We start from the raw sequence: 20,121 nt of genomic DNA, 5'->3' as shown, positions 1-20,121 counted from the left end.
CCTTTCTGGATGAGAACCCTAGGTCACACAAAAGCCTTTTCACACCATGGCAGGGCAATTTTTTTTGTTTTGAATAAAGTCCGAGATGGTTAAAATCAGTGTCACTTGTTATTGGAGAGGTTTCCTTAGGGTTGCCACCTCATCCCTTTAAACCTGAACACATATGAATTACACAGGTTCTGAGGCTAAATGAATGCAGATAAGGCACCAAGTGAGTTTAATTACTACCTTAATCAGCCACAGAACCTGTGAAATATGTGTTCGGGTTTAAAGGGATGAGGTGGCAACCCTAGGTTTCCTTCTTGTCTCATGGACACAACAGAAAGTGATGAAAATCTTTTCTTGGACCGTTCCTACGACAGCCAGTGTCCCCATTGAAAAACGCCCCCTCTATTCCTTTTACAGGCTATTTTTTTCCCCTTATTTTCATTCCCAGTGGCAATGATCAATAAAATGAATGTAAAGAATAAATTTTCCTAATGGGGACACAGAAGGGCAGCAGTAAAAACCTGACCGGGTTGATACTCCTTCCCTAATTTAAGATATACTTTAATCTTTAAATAATGTTATGTAGCTCATTGTGTAAATCTAATTTCATACACTAATTGTGTTACAGAGAATGGGTATGCTAGCACAGATGAAGAGGTGTCAGAAATCAGCCAAATGTCCGATGGAAGGTAGGTTTGTAAATTAGCAGAATGTTAATGACAAAAAGTGGACATTTACTATGGTTGGACAGCGCTCAAACAAGGCCTCTTAGTTTTGTATTGCCAAAACTATGCCATTTACCAGTGATTTGCTCAGCTCGCTAGTGTATGCTATCAAAAGATGTTAATTTTAGCAAAAGGGCGTGTGCCAGGATCTTGTCTTCCATACTAATGGTATGCACATTGTCGTTTGAAAAACACGAACGTAGTGATGTACTATGAGAGTATAAAGAGGAAGTTCATTTCTCAAGCGCCACCCTTTGGGCCCCTTCTGCTAATTCCCTGTTAGTAGAAGTTTGGTGAGCGTTGATTCGTGATTTTCAGACCGTACAAAACAAATGCCTTTTAAAATACGTTTAGCATAACTACATGCAAAGCAGCTTCATTATTATCCCATTAAAGAAGAGAAGAATTTTGACATTTCATCAATTGCCGCCTTACGAATTTTAAATCTAGATAACGAACGTCCCAGTTGTTCCTTGATTCAGCACATGCGTGTTTGTACTTTTGACTTTTGTGTGACGGATTTGTGTACTGACCATCCGAAAATCAGACATGGAGCCATCGTTCGCCAAAAATTTACTAGCCTGTCATCCAACATTTTTTGTCCGAAAATTGGAAAACAATTGTCTAAAGGAGTGTACTAATGGTAAGAATTTCGGACAACAGCCTGTTGAATGACAATCCCCTTCTGATTTTGGTACCATGTGTACGAGACTTTAGACAGTGAAATAATTTTTAGGTGTCTGTGCTTTGCTATACAATGTAGGGAGAAAGGCCTGAGAGGTGCTGTACGTAGCTTCCTAAAAACATCAGAGCACCCTGCCTCCTCTTAAGAGCCCTTGGCCCTGATTCAATCAGTAGGCTGGCTTCTTATAAGAGTTATGCAAACAAAATGCCTTGATTGGTGGGTAATAGTCTGGAGTATAGGGTGTTCCATACTGAACCTCCATGAATAACAGGACTGAAATCTAATCAATGAAAGGGACGGGCAAGGGACAGTGTATGTTCAACCACCTCTGTACTATTGTATTTAAAAAAAAAAACACACATCAGGGAGGACTTTTATTTCTGGAGTGCCCGTCTATATATAAAAAAAAAAAAAAGGGTGGGTTTAAATTATCACTGACCACCAGTGATTGTGGGATCCTAAAAAGTAAAAAGCAAATGTAAGCAAACTTACTTTTTTGGTATTTTTTTTTTATAGTTAACAAAACAGTGATTATAAATATTACCAAAAATCTTTTACCTGTCCCAAAAAATTATATAAAATTAATTTGGGTACAGTGTTCCTGCACTACTTTTGGTGACTTCGGGGACGATTTCAATAGACATTTGTGCAGCAACCCGCACAGATGTCTCTGAAATCACTTCCGAAGTCGGACTGACATGAGGGTTCGAAATCATGCGAGTTCAGCTGAACACACACAATTTCAAACCCGCATCAGTGTGAACCTGGGCTTACACTGTGAAGCTAGCTAACATGACATAATAGTCGTTTCTCAGAATAGGTCTGGAAAACACAAACTTTTCAACAACCCTTGTAAAAAATTTCAGTTACAACAAACCTTATAAATGCAGGATTTGTAGCTAAAATAGGTAATAAAGTTGTAATCTGTTTTTTCCTCATTCTCTCATTGCAATTTCTGTTTTTCCTAGTGCCTCCTTTTCCTTTTCAATGAAAGGATCAAATAGCCATGATGACTTTAAATGGAAGGTAAAATGTGAAATCAGAGCAAATGCAATAGGTTTAAATTTATGTTTTATAACCAATAAAAAGTATTTATAAAAAAAACAAAATGTATGTTTTATTTTGTTCAAGGATTTTTAACAGAGCATATAGATGTGCAGTATACTTATATATTTTGTTGCTTTACAGGGGGAACCTCGCCTTTCATGGCAAGTGAAGGCAGTCTCTGCAGAATCTCTCAGCCCTTTACTTGAAGCCTCAACCAAAAATATCACCAAGTCCCTGGCATCCCTGACTGATATTCTAGAGGATGTTGGAGGGTTTACTCCTAGTTCACTGCGGAGCAGAGGCTCACACAGTTTTACGCTGCCACTGCGGGGAAACACATTGTAAGTCTGAAGCAAAAACATAAATAATGACTTGTTGGGCAAGTGAACACAGAGCAATTCTCTCATAACACAAAAACTATACTCCATTGAAGATGCTAGCCAACTCATAATTTATTGCACTGTGTTTAAAGTGGTTGTAAACTCATTACAACCACTTTAACCTACAGGTAAGCCTAGATTAAGGCTTACCTGTAGGTGCAAGAAATATCTCCCAAACCTAAAAGGTTTAGGAGATATTTGCAGGAATAGCAGCACCGATGTCTACAGTGCATGCGCCGTAGATATCAGGCGCACTGAGCGTGCCGTTTCTAACGGCGATCATGCAGCACCAGTGCGCATACACAGGAGTGACGTGATCACGGCTCCGGCCAGTCATACCGGATAGATGGCGTCGGAGGAGGAGGGCCGATGCCGGGGCTTCGATCTCAGGTAAGTAATTCATAATGAGCTAGTATGCTATGCATTATGCCTTTGCCTTGCAGGGTGTATTTTTTTTTCTTTAAGAGGCTTTACTTTCTCTTTAAAGCTGAACTTTGGAAAAGCAGCTAAATACAAAGGATAAAAGCATATATGAACAGGGCTGATGTAAGGATTTTTGACACCCTAGGCGAAACTTCATTTTGCCGCCCCTGACTTCACTCCCTTTGCCCTGCCCATGTAACCTATCTGACTATTACACTGACCTACCTGACCCCTACACTGACCTACCACTAACCTACCTGACCCCTACACTGACCTACCTGACCCCTACACTGACCTACCTGACCACTACACTGACCTACCTGACCTTTATACTGACCTACCTGACACCGATATTGACCTACTTGACCCCTACACTAACCTACCTGACCATTACACTGACCTACCTGACCCCTACACGGACCTACCTGACCCCTACACGGAACTACCTGACCCCTACACGGAACTACCTGACCATTACACTGACCTACCTGATTCCTAATACAATGTCAGTGTTCTTCACTCACTGGGGCCTTACATGCATCCGACGACTCTGCCAGTGCCAGGAACAAACCCTGCCTTGGTGCCTCCAGGCTTTAGCTGTCACCAGGCCCGGAGCACCCACTACTCCGATTCGATTAGGCTATAGCACACACTGCCACTGTACAGGACAGGCTGGGAGGGAGAGCGGCCTCTATGAATGGCAGTGACCTTGCGGGGGGCGGGGTCAGGGGTCTCACGTGACTTGGTATAGGAATCATGTATGGGCAGAGGCAGAGACTCAGAGAGAGAGAGCCAGACAGGTCACTGATCATAGGGCTGTGACACGCAAGGGATGTGTGCTTCCGTTCCAGTCCTCCAGTGCTGCTCTGCACCTTTGACACTACTTACTTACGGACAGGGTGGCTGCCACCTGAGTTAGTTACATGCTGTAAACAGCAGACAGAAGCATCCACTGTATACAGTCTCCACCGCACCAAAAACCTACATAGCGTGGAGACCGACAGAAGACGGAGAGTACGGAAACCAGTGGACCGGCGCCCTAGGCTGCAGTGTGCCCTAGGCGGCTGCCTAGTTTGCCTAGTGGTAGCACCGGCCCTGTATATGAAAGATGTTTTACCTGCCAAATGATTTGTAATCTAGTCCTTAGATTTACGCAATTCTATCACACAGCCAAGTCTAGCAGGGGAGGGGACCTGAACTTTCTCTGCTGCAGCTTCACTTTCACTTATAGGTCCCTTCCCCACCCTGTGACTGGAAAGTGAAAAGAGAAGCAGCACACTGATGAGCTCATCTTTTTGTCACTCTGCTCTTTCCCTCCATAAACATGGCTCATTGCTCCATCGCCATTCTTGTAAATAGACACAAGACAAAGGAGGAAAAGTATCCTGCCAGACACATTTGTAGGATGTCTAGTGCGAATGGCTCTCTTGAGGTCATTCCACAGCATCTCTGTGGGGTCAAACAACACGTTCACCTTATAAAAAAAAAAAAAAAATGCACAGGTTTTTTTTTTTTACACTGCAGTCTGTAAATAAAGCATTGCACCCGCAATCAGCAGATCGCAGGTGCAATGCCAGGCTCCTGCAGACTCTCAGTCAGTTGTCTGGCTGTACCTCCGGTAGGGCCAGGCAGTTTCTGAACTGCAGGAAGAAACAATGAACTATGAGAGCGCTCACCAGCACCCTCATAGTTCTTTAAGAGTTATGAGCTATCTGCTGCAGTTGCAGACGGTAGTTGTAGTTCATTCATTCACAGAACTCTGTCTTTTTTTAAATAGTGACAGTGGGTGCAGGGAGAAGATCCCCTGCCTACTGTCATGGGAAGGGGGGGATGGGGAGTACAGGCAGGTGTAACAAGGGTGAACTTATCCTTTAAGCTCCATGCACACTACTTTAGGCTATTAGTGTTTTTTGAGCTTCAGCATCTAGGAGCAGGAAAAAAAAAGGTTTTTAGAGTGTTTTTCCAGCAGAAAAAATGCTAAACGCTCCTAAAATCGCTTTTTTTTTTTTTTTAGCTTTTTTTTTTTAGCTTTTTTTTTTTTTCTCTTCATGTACTGTAAAAATGCTAATAAAATAAGAAACGCTCCTAAAAGCTTCTAAAACGCTACTGCAAGCCGGCATAAGCGTTTTTTCATCCAGCGTTTTTTTCTTTCTAGTGTTTTTTGAGCTTAGAAAAAAGCTAGTGTGCATGGAGCCTTAAGGGCTGGGCTCTGACTGGGCCACTTCAAAAGGCACATTTTCAACACCAGGAAAGAAAATGTAAATTTCCAGAAAGTAAACAGTTATCTGGTTTCCTGGTGCCGTCAAAGCAGCACACATATGGTTTATAACTCACTGCATGGGGAGTAATTCTTTGCAGGTAACATTTTTCATGATTCATATGTATGCTGCCATGGATAAGCATCAGGAAAAGAAAAGTACAGAAGGTAAGTATACAGTTTTCCATTATATTAAAGTACAGTAAAGTCCCTTTGGACTACAATAATTTATTTGGGTGAAAGGAAAAAAAACTATTGATGGACTAATTAGGGAAAATCCCCAAACTTGTTCTCAAGTCCCACCATCAGCTCATGTTTTGCAGGTAACCCACATAAACACAGATGGATTAATCAGGAGTTCAGCAATGAAGTTTAGCTGCTTGTGTTGGTAGTTGGGGAAATCTAAGAACAGGTTTGGAACAAATTGCATAAAGTAAACCTGTGTTTGGAGAGATATACAGTGCCTTGAAAAAGTATTCATACCCCTTGAAATTTTCCACATTTTGTCATGTTACAACCAAAAACGTAAATGTACTTTATTGGGATTTTATGTGATAGACCAACACAAAGTGGCACATAATTGTAAAGTGGAAGGAAAATGATAAATGGTTTTCAAATTTGTTTACAAATAAATATCTGAAAAGTGTGTTGTGCATTTGTATTCAACCCCCTTTACTCTGATAACCCTAATTAAAATCTAGTGGAACCAATTGCCTACAGAAGTTACCTAATTAGTAAATAGAGTCCACCTGTGTGTAATTTTCTCTCAGTGTATATACAGCTGTTCTGTGAAGCCCTTAGAGGTTTGTTAGAGAACCCTAGTGAACAAACAGCATAATGAAGGCTAAGGAACACACCAGATGACAGCTGATCACGGAAGTAAACAGAAGCCGATCTCCAGCTTTTTTTTTTCTTCATGCTAGTGCCAACCATTGCTGCTAATCAGTGCCCTTCAGTGCTGCAAATCTGTTCCCACCAGTGCCATCTATCAATGCCCTCCAGTGCTGCAAATCTGTGCCCATCAGTGCCTCCGGATCAGTACCACCTCTCCATGCTACCTATCAAGTGCCGCATCATCAGTGCCCATCAGTCTAGCCTATCAGTGCCCATCAGTGAAGGAGAAAAATTACCTGTTTGCAAAATGTTATAACAAAATTTGAAAGACGTTTTTTTTTTTTTTTTTTTCAAAAGGTTTTCGTTTGTTTAGCAGTGATGATTAAATACCACCAAAAGAAAGCTTTATTGGTGTGGAAAAAAATGATAAAAATTTTATGTGAGTACAGTGTTGCATGACCGCGCAATTTTCATTCAAAGTGTGAGAGCAGTGAATGCTGGCCTGGGCAGGAAAGGGGTCTAAGTGCTCAGTAAACAAATGGTTAAAGCAGGGTTAGGTTATGAAAACATATCCCAAGCTTTAAACATCTCATGGAGCACTACTGTTCAATCCATCATCCCAAAATGGAAAGAGTATGGCACAACTGCAAACGTACCAAGACATGGCTGTCCACCTAAACTGACAGGCCAGGCAAGAAGAGCATTAATCAAAAAAGCAGCCAAGAGGCCCATGGAAACTCTGGAGGAGCTGCAAAAAAACACAGATGAGGTGGGAGAATCTGTCCACAGGACAACTATTAGTCATGTACTCCACAAATCTGCCCTTTCTGGAAGAGCGGCAATTGTTGAAAAGAAAGGCATAGGAAGTCTTATTTGCAGTTTGCGAGAAGCCGTGTGGGGAACACCGCAAACTTGTGGAAGAAGGTGCTCTGGTCAGATGGGACCAAAATTGAACTTTTTGGCCTAAAAGCAAAACACTATGGGTGGTGGAAAAAAAACACTGCACATCACCCTGAACACACCATCCCCACCGTGAAACATGGTGGTGGCAGCATCTTGTTTTCGAGATGCTTTTCTTCAGCAGGAACAGAGAAGCTGGTCAGAGTTGATGGGAAGATGGATGGAGCCAAATACAGGGCAATCTTAAAAAAAAAACCTGTTAGAGTATGCAAAAGGCTTGAGACTGGGCTGGAGGTTCACCTTCCAGCAGGACAAGGACCGTAAACATACAGCCAGAGCTACAATGGAATGGTTTAGATCAAAGCATATTTATGTGTTAGAATGGCCCAGTCAAAGTCCAGACCTAAATCCAATTAAGAATCTGTGGCAAGGCTTCAAAATTGCTGTTCATGGACGCTCTCCATCCAATCTGACAGCACTTAATTTGCAAAGAAGAATTGGCAAAAATGTCACTCTGTAGATGTGCAAAGCTGGTAGAGACATCCCCAAAAAGACTTGCAGCTGTAATTGCAGCAAAAGGTGGTTCTACAAAGTATTGACTCATTGACTTATTTGTAAAGACATTTGGAAACCAATTATCATTTTCCTTCCACTTCACAATTATGTGCCACTTTGTGTTGGTCTATCACATAAAATCCCAATAAAATACATTTACTTTTTTGGTTGTAACATGACAAAATGTGGAAAATGTCAAGGGATATGAATACTTTTTCAAGGCACTGTATAAGCTACCATTTTTGAACCTGCTTCTGAAAAAACCAGCTGTCTGGCTTTCATGCCTATCCAGGGCATTATTATATTGTGAGTCACTGATCTTAAATTATTATGCAGATTTCCTAATCAATGGATTAGGATAGGATAGGATTCCTATCCTAACTTTGTGGTGACTTCATTCTCAATTGTGCTAGGAAAGTAACTCTCAAAAATACTTAAGCCAAAGACAGCCAGGCAATTAGCATTTTAGGGGGTCAGAAATTACAACATCTGCTTTTCTCTAAGTACAGGTAATCTTAAAGTCTTATAGAGTATTATTTACCCATGTTAATTGATATACGGTACTTTCTTTGGTCTTGGATAAACCAAAGCACACATGTTCTTTCTGCTATGTTAGAACTGCATGGTTCCACGATACAAGTTAAATTGACAGCATATACAGAGATAACATGCACATTATTTACCACAAATACACACATAACAAAAAATTGATTACCATAATTTTCTTTTTCTAACTCATCATCATGGCATGCCACAGGAGTTGATTCTGCCTCCAGCGTAAGCCTCTAGAAAATGTATCCCACCCTAGCGGATCCTAGCCTTTGCTAGATACTTCTAATTTTGGTGGGCTCTTGTGATGCCATGGGATGGTCAGAAAATACAAACTACATTAATTTTTGGTAAGCATTTTAAAATTTTCCTACATCTCAATGGCACTACACAGAGAAAATACAGTAGTTACTAAAGATTGGGTGGGATATAGTCATTTTTAATATTTCTTAGAATCAGCAACCAATGTTTTTTTTGTCCAAATTAAACATTGGTGAGTGCGGCAAAATCTACACAGTTGTGAGACGTAACTTTTGACTTGCAGATCATCTCAATCGACACCATCTATAATGTTACCCAGGGCATGGGTATAGTGCGCATTAAGTGTGTAGTCACCCCTTCTGATGCCAAAAGAGAATTTGTCTGGCCTATGAGTCTGGGCTATAAGTCTGGCCGATGACCTTGGTGATTCATGTAAATAGCATTTTCAGGGAAGCCTCTGTGTTCCTGTTTCTCCCTCTAGGAATCAGGAACAGTTGTTCTGACTTTCTAAACTCCACCGTAGCATGGAGAAAAGCTTTCAGGATTCTGTCCACATTGATCAGATGACCTTAGCCATCCTCTGTCATGGTAAATGTTGGTCAGACTAGTTCCTGATTGAGTTGGAACCTGGATGGTAGAAAGTCCATCCTCAGCAAAGGGACGAAGATTCCATTTAGGATAGCAAGGTTCTCTTGGTGGTCTCACACATACAGTAAGTCCCCTACATACAAACCTTTGAGTTGTGAACTTTCAAAGATGCAAACGTGTTTGCACAGTTTTTTTTTTCTGTTCAACCCAGGGCTGAATGAAAAAAAACTGACAGATCACTGTACCAACACAAGCAATGTTGGTGCAGCGATCTCCCCAGCTGTGCCTATGTGTTCTGACTGGGGGACTCCCCCCGCCAAAACACACTGATCAGTGCTTGCAGCCTTTGTCTGCAAGCACTGATCTTTGTTAGACTTACGAACAAATTGGACTTACAAACAAACTCCCGGAATGGAACTCGTTCGTAAGTAGGGGATGTACTGTATAAAAACTCTCAAGAACTGCATCACTAGCCTGTGACCCACGATGTGCTTGTGAAAGCTGATAAGGTATAGATCTTGACTTGGAGAATTAAGACTCAGTTCTATATGAAGACCTGTCTTAAGAAATACTAATATGCTGTGTACTTGCAGTTTCTTTGGATTAAAGTCAGATGTGAAATTCAGTTATTCGTCTTGTTTGTTCCTGGTGTTCTGTTTTTTAATAAGGTGCTTACCACTGTATCTAGGCATCAGTGGCGGCCCATGCATCAAGGGCGCACGGGCGCCGCCCCCTCTATCACCAATAGATAGATTCATGCAATGCATGAATCTATCTATGGCCGCTGCTGCCACCCCCTATTCAGGCGCCCAGCCCCTTTTCAGGCGCAGGGCGCTTGAATTACAGCGGCGGGGGGTGCTTTTGAAGCACCTGATTAGAACCATAGGCTCTAATGGGCTTCAAAAAAGGTGACCTGGGAGCACAAACTGTGTTAGAAAAGCGTATGAATATTTGCTTTCCTAACACTAAACCGGCTGTCACCTGATTGGCTGAAACAACAGGCGCCGCTATTGGTCGCCTATCGGGAGGAGAGGACGGGAGATGAGGACGGCAGGAGATGCACGAAGGACCCCGCTCGTCGCCGTCACCCGCTGCCTCACCAAGACAGGGTAAGTGCCAGGCAAGCGGGCAGGGGGCACACTGGCAGCATTTGATGGGCACATTGGCTGCATTTGATGGGCACACTGGTAGAATTTGATGGGCACAGTTGCAGTGTTTGGCACAGTGGCAGTGTTTGATGGCACAGTGGCAGTGTTTGTGGGCACAGTGGTTGCGTTTGATGATTTTTTTTTCTCAAAAAATGTTTGCGCCCCCCAAAAAATTTTGAGCACCAGCCGCCACTGCTAGGCATCCTCCCCTCCTGTGCCTTCTCCTCTCAAAAATCCGGTTGTCAGTTTTGAGTCAGGCACAGATCCTGATTGCGGATCTGGCACAGGAGGGAGAAACACAGTTGCCTGGGGCACAATAATAGGACTGCAAACACTTTAAGTAGATCTTGGGCTAGCTTGTTTAGGAACTTGTAAATCAGGGGAACATGAGTAAAGGTGTAAGCGCTACAAGCTGGCCTAGGTTCAGTGAAACCATCGATTGGTACTGCCTGAGCACTGAAAAATTTTGGGTTGAACTTCACCACCTTTGTGTTCAGGGGAGACAGAAACAAGATCACCTCAGATTGGCCCCATTTCTTCACCAGCATGTTAAACATCATAGGGAGCAGGGACCACTTGTCTAAAGCATAGTGAGAGAGTGTTTAGGCCAAGGTGTTCAATGGTCCTTGTACATACATTCCCAAAATGTGGCTCAGATTGAAATGTGGCCCACTTCATGATCCAGGTCATCCTGCTCAGCAAAGTCCTGCTGCAAATTTCTTCATGCTTCCTGACACGTTCTACCGCTGTCCTGTACATATGTAGAGAGACAGGCTGCCCCTTGACCACCTGGGTGAAAGTCTGAAGCGGGCAGGTGGCTACACTGGGTTTCAGTATATTGAACACTGAGAAGCACTAAAATCCCACTGACCCTGACTCCTTTGCAATGTGCCCTCCAAGATGGTGTATCTGAAGTATGTGTTATCCTTTTTATGGATCAAATATAGTAGCACATTTTCTGAGGTTAAAGCGGGGTTCCACCCAAATTTTGAACATTATCTCTATGCATTCTCTTCCTTGCCTAGATGCTGACATGCTGTGTAAAAAAATTTAAATCGCCGTAATTACCTTTTTTTTTCTAATCTTCTTTGCACTTCCTGGTTTTCCTCCCATGGGAGTAGGCGTGTTTCTAGCCTCTCCCAGACCTCCCACAGTCCCCTGGGAGCTAGTCTCAGGCTTCCCAGCATGCATTGTGCAACAGCGTCATCACAACATCTCTGCTCCCAGCATTCACCGCATCCAGGAAATACATGCTTGTAGGCTTCAAATGCCCACAATGAAGATGGAAACCGCCTTCAGTGAATTTTATAAGTTATTCTTTACAACGAAATCGGACACAGGCGGACTTATTACACAGAACATGTGAGTAGATAATCATGAGAAGAAAAGTTTGTGTATGAACTCCAAAAAAAAAAAAACGATAGATAGGTGGACCCCCGCTTTAACTTTGCCAGAGTGCCACCACTCTATCAAGAGAGAAATGGTCTTCCTGACGGTATTGAAATGTGCTCCCAAGTAAGTCATAGTCTGATTGGGCACTTGGTGACTTTTTGCAAAGTTTACAATCTACCCAAAACTGTTGAGAGTAGTGAAGACGTCTTTCCTTTGGCAAAGCAGATGGTGTCTGTTGTGTGCTAGGATAAATACTTCATCAAGGTAGTGGTGGATTCTGATACCTTACTCCCTTAACAATGATATGACTACCAGAAAGACTTTCTAGAATTCCATGGGGACGTTGAGAGGCCAAATGGCAGGCACATGAATTGGTAGTGGAGATCTTCCCCTAAACAGAAATACAAATGAATTTTTTTTTTTTTTTATGAGAATGTGAAGATACATGTCCTGTATATCGATGGATGCCTGGATATAGAGTAGTGCATTAGTACTGACGATGCTCGCTGCCTAAAGACCTGAAGTGAAGGTGTAAGCTGAGGCCAGATCTAGAAGGGCTAAAGTGGAGAGGTAGCAAGCAGAGACATATAACTTGTATTACCTGAATGCAACAAAACTTTTTAATGCTCCCTACCTTCTCTGTTTGGGCTGTTCCTTTAGGGGTGACTGCTACATGGTACAAGGTGCTACAGAATTCCTACTGTGCATTTAATTCCGGCTGCAAGAGATACAAGCATTAGGATTTGTTCACCCTGTATCACCACTTTACCAGACCTTAGACCAGAGTCGCCCTCCTAGGATGTACCAAGATTTTGTGGCAATCTCTAGTGCTGCCAGAATGTGACCCGTGTCACACTGGCCCTTTCTGGTTTAAATAGCCATCATATGATCACCTCATGGTAGTGCCTGTACAGAACAGCTTGCAGAGCCACTCAATTTTTTTAGGGATGTGCTGAATGAGCGACCAGTGGCTGGAGCACTGGTGTATGTTCTAGCAAACTTTCTTGCCCCAAGGCCCCAATCTTCACCTTGCTTGCACAAAGTCCCGTGCATAGCAAAACAAGTGCCCAGCAGCTAGGATGCATGTCATGCATTCCAGCACTTTATATTTTCACCATAAAGCCATGGGACACATTGATATGGAAAAAAACAGAAGCAGTCAGACCAGTTGGAAATATTTAGAGGGCATGGAAGCACATGAAGACCGTGGTCATTGTGGCAGGCTATACTGGGCAAAAGCAATAGGAACCCTAACTCCATGTACCACTGTAAGTAAACAGTCTGCTTTTAACCATAAGACAAGAGACACTATGGCAGTCATGACAAGCTATTATATGTTACAGCACCTTGGGATCAGCAAAGTGCTAGAAAACTCATTTAAAGGCTCAAGAATTCATCACAACAGATCCATTGCATCTACTGAAGCAGGAAGGGAAACTTCATTCTGAAGACAGGAGGATAAAAAAGGAATGCAAGGGCAGCACAGTGGAAAAGTGGTTAGCACTTCCACCTAGCAGCACTTGGGTAGTTGCTTTGAATCCCAACCACTGCTTTACCTGCATGGAGTTTGCATGTTCTCCCTGTGCCTGTGTGGGATTCCTCTGGGTATTCCGGGTTCCTCCCACACTCCAAAGACAAGCTGGTAGGCTAATTGGATCCTGTCTAAATTGGCCCTAGTATGTATGAATTTGAGTTAGGGGCCTTAGATTGTAAGCTCCATGAGGGCAGGGACAGATGTGAATTTACAATATATAAATAAAGCGCTGCGTAAACTGAAGGCTGCCAATGACAGCTGATCATGTGATGTAAACAGAGCTGGTAATCAGCTATTTTTTTTCCTCACGCTATCAGCTATCAGTTACATGATCAGCTATCAGCCAATGACAGCTGATCATGTGATGTAAACAGAGCTGGTAATCAGCTATTTTTTCTCCTCACGCTGATAGCATGAGGAGATAAAAAAGCCGATCACTGGCAGCTGTCAGTGGGACATCGGTCCCGATCAAGGAGAGCAGCCGCCGAGTCGTCTGTGCCCACCAGTGCCACCTACCAGTGCACAACAGTGCCCCCCATCAGTGCACAACAGTGCCACGTATCAGTGCCCACAGTGCCACCTATTAGGGCCCACAGTACCACCTATCAGTGCTACCTATCAATGTCACCAATCAGTGCCTCATAACCAGTGCTGCCTATCAGTGCCACCTACTAGTGCCCATCAGTGCGATCTATCAGGGACACCTATCAGTGGCAACTATCAGGGCCCATCAGTGCCGCCTTATCTGTGCCTATCAGTGTAGTCCATCAGTGCAGCCTCATCAGCACATATCAATGAAGGAGAAAAATTACCTGTTTGCAAAATTTTATAACAAACTACTTTTTTTTTCAAAATTTTCTTGCTTTTTTTGTTTGTTTAGCAAAAAATAAAAAACCCCAGAGGTGATCAAATACCACTAAAAGAAAGCTCTATTTGTGTTAAAAAATTATAAAAATTTAATTTGGGTACAGTGTTAAAGTGTGACAGCGCTGAAAGATGAAAATTTGGCCTGGGCAGGAGGGGGGTTTAAGTGCCCAGTAAGCAAGTGTTTAAAGGACAATTCCGTGCAGCATAAAGCATCAACCAAATTATGCTCTATTTAGAGTAGTCAATGAAGCAATGAGAGCAATGAAAGTGATGAAGTCTCTCTTTATTAGTTTACTGTTTGTATATATTTATATCAGCAGTAACTGTTAACATTGGATTACTGTTTAGTCCTAGGCAATCCCGAGGCCCTAACACATCTCCTTTAACACGCAGAAAATCTTATGACAGAGGACAGCCCAGGTAACTCTCTCTTTACATTTAAAGTGGAATAACACATTAATTCAATGAGTTGGCTATCTATAATAAATAAAGTGGATATTTATAATAAATATATAAGTATATATATATATATGGCTTTTTTTTAAAAACTTTATTGCAGGTGCCCAGATTTGACACCTCCATCTTCGCCACCTATGCGTCTTCGCAATGACAAAAATGTGTTTTCTCGCTTGACAAGTAATCAGAGCACAGGGACAGCACTGGATAAGTAAGAAACCTAACCCTCTTACCTGACACCTAATTCACTTTCATCATAACCTTTTACCCTGTCTTTGTAACATTTCCCGCTCTGTTTCTAACACTGCACTTTCTCTGTAGGTCTGATGAGAGTGACTGCCCTTTCACAGATGTCTCCAGGTACTATGATAGTATTTTGGATTACCTTCCTTGTATGTATGTTGTTTAATTAACCTGCCATGATCTTTTTCATCTTTATATCTATATTCTTATTTTCCTGAGAACAAACTCACCGTCTACCTTCAATGTCCATCATAACACATTCATTTTAATATTACCTTTTTGCGTGTACAAATACTAGGTCTCTTAAAAGCGATTCCCTGCTATTCCTTTTATTCATTAATTGACTGACTAGATACTTTTAGAAGTGTGTGTTTGTGTAGTGGTGCCAAGTGGGTTGGTGGGCGCCTTTGCAATGGTGGCAGGGGGATTGTACATACTGGGGTATTGAGGGCTCACACATCTTTTCCACTGGTGATCTAGCAACTACAATTTAGGTGCCCCAGATGTGCCAACTAATTCTTATGGATGCCCTCATGCTATGTTATTTCCAAATTCTCTGCTGCAGATTCCTTGCTTGACTAGAACTAGACTAGACTACGCACCAAAAGGCCACTAAACTAAAACTTAGCCTTTACTGTAAATCATAAAAATAATATAAATGACCATATCAGGTATACCTACAGGATGAGGTCAATGTCAATATATATAAAAATCAATGTTCTATCTCTGTGTTGTAATATTAACATCTACCAAGATTAAATGGTGAAAACTTCTCTTGAATATATATGTATAGACAATATGAGGGTTATAATTTCCTCCTATATTCAATATAAAGGCTCCAGGCTGTATTAGAGGATATGTAAATTAAAGGTCTACTCACCAACACCCCCTGGTATCAAGAGATGGGGGTATATCTGTCTCTTCTTTCCATCTTTTCACATATAAAATTGATATGAACAGAATAATAGAAGATATGCTAGTAAATACTGTCTTACTGAGGATATGGGCTATCTATCTTCTGCCCTATGAAATTGTCTATCTCTCAGATATGTGATACGGTACTCTCATCCATGTGGACACAAATAACCACTAATGGACGAGCTCCATATATCACCATATCCACAAAAAAGCTTCTCTCTCGATCAAGGCTACATTGACACAAGGCACATCTCGTCCCCCCAAAAAAAAGAAAAATGGAGGGGAGGGGGGAAATGAATGTGTCAGGACAAAAATGAAGATTCTTTGCTTGTGCAGATAAAGATATTTGTCCAATTCATTTTGTGCAAATCACCAGAACATCTACTTAAATAGCTCACCACTGAGTGAAATGCATTATAGGGGGTTACTCAGGTGATGTTGCCATTTGCACTAGATTAATTAATACTTATTTTTACTGGCTTTTTATATTGGAGCATGGCTTGCCTTTCTCTACAATGCTTGCATGTTGAACCTAGGAAAGACTGCTTGGGGAGCACCTGTAGCTGGGTTAGTCATGTTAGTCAATAGAGAAGCAGCAGTTGTGCAGATTCACCTGCACATCCAAGTTTGGCAGGCATACAGGGACAAAAGGTGCATGACCCTGAACACACACATTGTCCGCATTTGGGGCCGTGCACCCGTCCCTACATACCTGTGAAATTCAAATGTGCAGATGAGTTTGTAGAGCCGCTACATCTCCATTAAGTAACATAGGTTGCCTGCACACAGCTCCAGACGCATGAACAAACAGGTCTTACATACTGTACAGGCCCCCCTGTGTGAATGAACATCCAGAAAATTGCTCCAAGTTAGTCAGATGCTTTGTAAATACTTATTTAAATGAATACACTTTACAGATTTAAAGGCTAAAACAGAACATGTTTTACCCTCATTATTAACTAATCTGCATAGGTGTAAGACCCTTATTTGAAGTACAAGTAGCATGTGATAAAGTAATGTTGAAACTACCATTCCTAAGCACCTTCAATAGCACTAAGAATTTAGAGTGATGCACGTGAACAAGTAATCAGCATCAGTGTAATAAGTGTGCTAGGCCAGTGCCACATTGTTGCTGATTCTGGTTGCATTCACTTTTCCCCCTTACAGAAATATTAGGGTGAAATAATGTAAAGTTATGCACTTGGGGGATAAAAACATGCACACATCATACATTCTAGGAGAATAGCTAGGGGAGTCTCCACAATGGTGGAGAAGGATCTGGGTGTTCTGGTAGATCATAAACTTAGTAATAGAATGCAATGCCAAGTTATGGTTTCTAAAGCTAGCAAAACACTTTCTTGCTAAAAGAGGTATAGACTGCAGAGAGAGACACCATTTTGCCCCTGTACAAATCATTAGTAAGACCTCATTTAGAATATGCAGTTCAGTTTTGGGCATCAGTTCATGAAAAGGCTATTGGGGAACTGGAGAAAGAGACATAGAAACATAGATAAGTGACAGCAGAAAAAAGACCAAGTAGTCCAACAAGTTTGCCCCCCCCTTTTTTTTTTAAGTGCAGAGAAGGACAACCAAACTGATAAGGGGTACGGGGGAGCTCAGCTATGAGGGAAGATTAGCTGAACTGAATGTATTCTCTCTTGAGAAGAGGCGATTAAAGCGGTTGTATACCCGCACTTAAATTTTTATTTTTTTCAAAACAAAAAAAATGTAAGGCAAAGGCATAATGAGCTAGTATGCAGCGCATACCAGCTCATTATGAAATACTCACCTTAGAAAGAGGCCTCGGCATCTGATTCCAGTCCAGGAGCTGACATGTGGTGGCCACACAAAATATTGACACTTTGGGCCCAATGTGAACATTTTCACTTAGGGGTGTACTTACTTTTGTTGCCAGCGGTTTAGACATTAATGGCTGTGTGTTGAGGTATTTTGAGGGGACAGCAAATTTACACTGTTATACAAGCTGTACACTCACTACTTTACATTGTAGCAAAGTGTCATTTTTTCAATGTTGTCACATGAAAAGATAGAAGAAAATATTTACAAAAATGTGAGGGGGTGTACTCACTTTTGTGAGATACTGTATATATCCAAATTACCAGTGGGGACAAATTAAACCGAAAGACGGACCGCAATTGGCCCGTGGGCTGGACTTTGGGCATGCCTGCTCTGGATGAACTGTGGGAATGGGATTATGTATATGTAGGTTTCCTAATAGTTTTTTTTTTTTCTATTGGTTGAACTAGATGGACTAGAATCTTTTTTCAACCTAACTATGTAATAAAATAAAAAAAGTGCCCAACTGAAGTTAGGTATCTACAGTGGAACCTCGGTTTAAGAGCAACTTGGTTTGAGAGCGTTTTGATTTGCGAGCAACTTTTTTAAAAAAAATTCTAACTCGGTTTGCGAGTGTTGTCTCGCAAGACGAGCCTAATTCAACCTAATAGAGCCTGTAGTACCGCATTTGGCCTGACGTGCGGGGGCGCAAGAGCCGAGCAGAGGCGAACAGCGTCGATCTCAGCCGATCACCGTCATTCGGCAATGCTCAGAAAGACACAGAAATTCACGGAAATACTCAATTTCCGAGCCTGACAGTTGCCGAGGTCAGCCGATGTGTCCTCGGGCCTTTCCGGCTGTTTCCGAGGCTCTCCGGCGCCCCCACACCGCTTTGATATGCGAGTACTTTGGATTAAGAGCATACTCCTGGAACGGATTATGCTCGTAATCCAAGGTTCAACTGTATATAAATGTATAAATTATTACAGACAACTAATTTGAGAGCACCTTCTGAGGCTGGGTTCACACTGTTGCGAATTGGATGTGGTTTCACCACATCCAATTCGCATAGCAGGAGACTGTGACCGGCTCTCCATGGAGCCAGTTCACATATCTCCACAGCGGCTCCGGTGCAAATTGCACAGGTGTCCTGTGCGTCTTTTGGTCCCTTTCAGGTCCGAATTCAGCCAAAAATTCGGGCTGAAATCGGACCTGAAACAGTGAATGGGGACGCACCGGACTCCTGCTGTGAGCTGGAGCGTGCTGCAGTGTGAACCCAGCCTAAAGGTGTTAGATAAACTTCTGGATAGGATATAACAAGGAAAAAAAGAACCTACATAAAAAAAACTGGTCCAGCAGCGAAAAGATTAAAGATGCCATTAGCAAGACATAACAAGTATGCAGTAATGATTTTCTGGTGATGCATACGTTTACTTGAGTGTTTTGTATAAGAGGCATGAATGTTGAGGTATTTACTATGTTTTTGTTTAATGCTCCTCCTATTATTTTCTTTTTTTTCTTTTCAGGGGTGTAATTAGTCCTGTTGGAGGGTTAAAGGGTACCAGAACAGCTCCTCTGCAATGTGTAGCTATAGCTGAGGGTCATACAAAACCTGTCCTCTGTGTAGATGCTACAGAAGAACTTCTGTTCACAGGTTCAAAAGGTGAGGATTTGTAAGGCTATATTAAAACTAACATTTAAGTTTTGGGTTTAATAAATAAAATCTGAACTGCTTAGAATTTCTTTATTTTTTTCCATCAAAAATCACATTTCCATTTTTTTTTAAATGCAGTGCAACAAATCTTATTTGTAGGGTTTGGACCAAGGCAGTTTCAGTGTAGTGTAGTAAAACCGTGTCAGTAATCTTGACATTAGTGTATAGCTAGAGTAGGGACAGTTTAGATAGCATCAGTGTCGTGACGATTGAACACCGTCTATTTGATTGCGTTACTGCCATTTTAACGCCATTTACTTCTGTGTGTGTTACTGCCAGTTTAACCCCATAATGTTTTGTGTGCGTTACTGCCAATTTAACGCCATATCGTTTTGTGCGTTACTGCCAGTTTAACTCCGTTTACTTCTGTGTGCATTACTGCCAGTTTAATGCCATATAGTTCTGTGTGCATTACTGCCAGTTTAACGCCATATAGTTCTGTGTGCGTCACTGCCAGTTTTATGCCATATAGTTTTGTGTATGTTACTGCCAGTTTAACACCATATAGTTCTGTGCATCACTGTACGTTTGCCGCATTATATTGCAGTGTATTATAGTTTATTCGTGGAGTCTGTCTGTGTAGTGTGAGTACTCAAATTAAAGTACACCAAACACTTCTTTATATTGATTAAAGTGCATCTACGTACAGATTTCAACTTCTTCTTTACATTTGCTCACAAGCACCACCCCCTCCCTCCCAATAATGTCTGGGAGGACAACAAGGAGAGGCAGATGTTCCCTTGGCACTGTTAGAGGGCCAGCAACAAATGTGTTCACAGGCAAAGGTGGACATGGTGGTCAGTCCTCAGGCAGGACATAATTTCCTCTGTTTAGTGAGTTTGCCCGTGCTATCCAGCCAC

The 20,121-nt window shown here is 41.9% G+C and overlaps 1 protein-coding gene across 4 annotated transcripts in view; it reads left to right on the top strand.

The window, feature by feature from the left end:
- The window catches only part of KIF21B (kinesin family member 21B), a 151,090-nt gene that overhangs the window by 108,643 nt on the left and 22,326 nt on the right, over window positions 1-20,121 (top strand). For 3 of the 4 annotated variants that reach the window (XM_073615973.1, XM_073615971.1, XM_073615974.1), the window contains exons 23-29: window positions 617-677; window positions 2,367-2,424; window positions 2,587-2,786; window positions 14,482-14,553; window positions 14,693-14,800; window positions 14,911-14,949; window positions 19,074-19,210. In XM_073615973.1, coding sequence (XP_073472074.1) covers window positions 617-677; window positions 2,367-2,424; window positions 2,587-2,786; window positions 14,482-14,553; window positions 14,693-14,800; window positions 14,911-14,949; window positions 19,074-19,210 — 675 coding nt within the window. The remainder of the gene's footprint in view (window positions 1-616; window positions 678-2,366; window positions 2,425-2,586; window positions 2,787-14,481; window positions 14,554-14,692; window positions 14,801-14,910; window positions 14,950-19,073; window positions 19,211-20,121) is intronic. The other variant, XM_073615972.1, reaches the window with a different exon arrangement.

Source organism: Aquarana catesbeiana, linkage group LG02 (assembly GCF_042186555.1).
Source record: "Aquarana catesbeiana isolate 2022-GZ linkage group LG02, ASM4218655v1, whole genome shotgun sequence".
NCBI lineage: Eukaryota > Metazoa > Chordata > Amphibia > Anura > Ranidae > Aquarana > Aquarana catesbeiana.
Note: the sequence above shows the minus strand (reverse complement) of the source record. Positions and strands in the feature narration are given on the sequence as shown.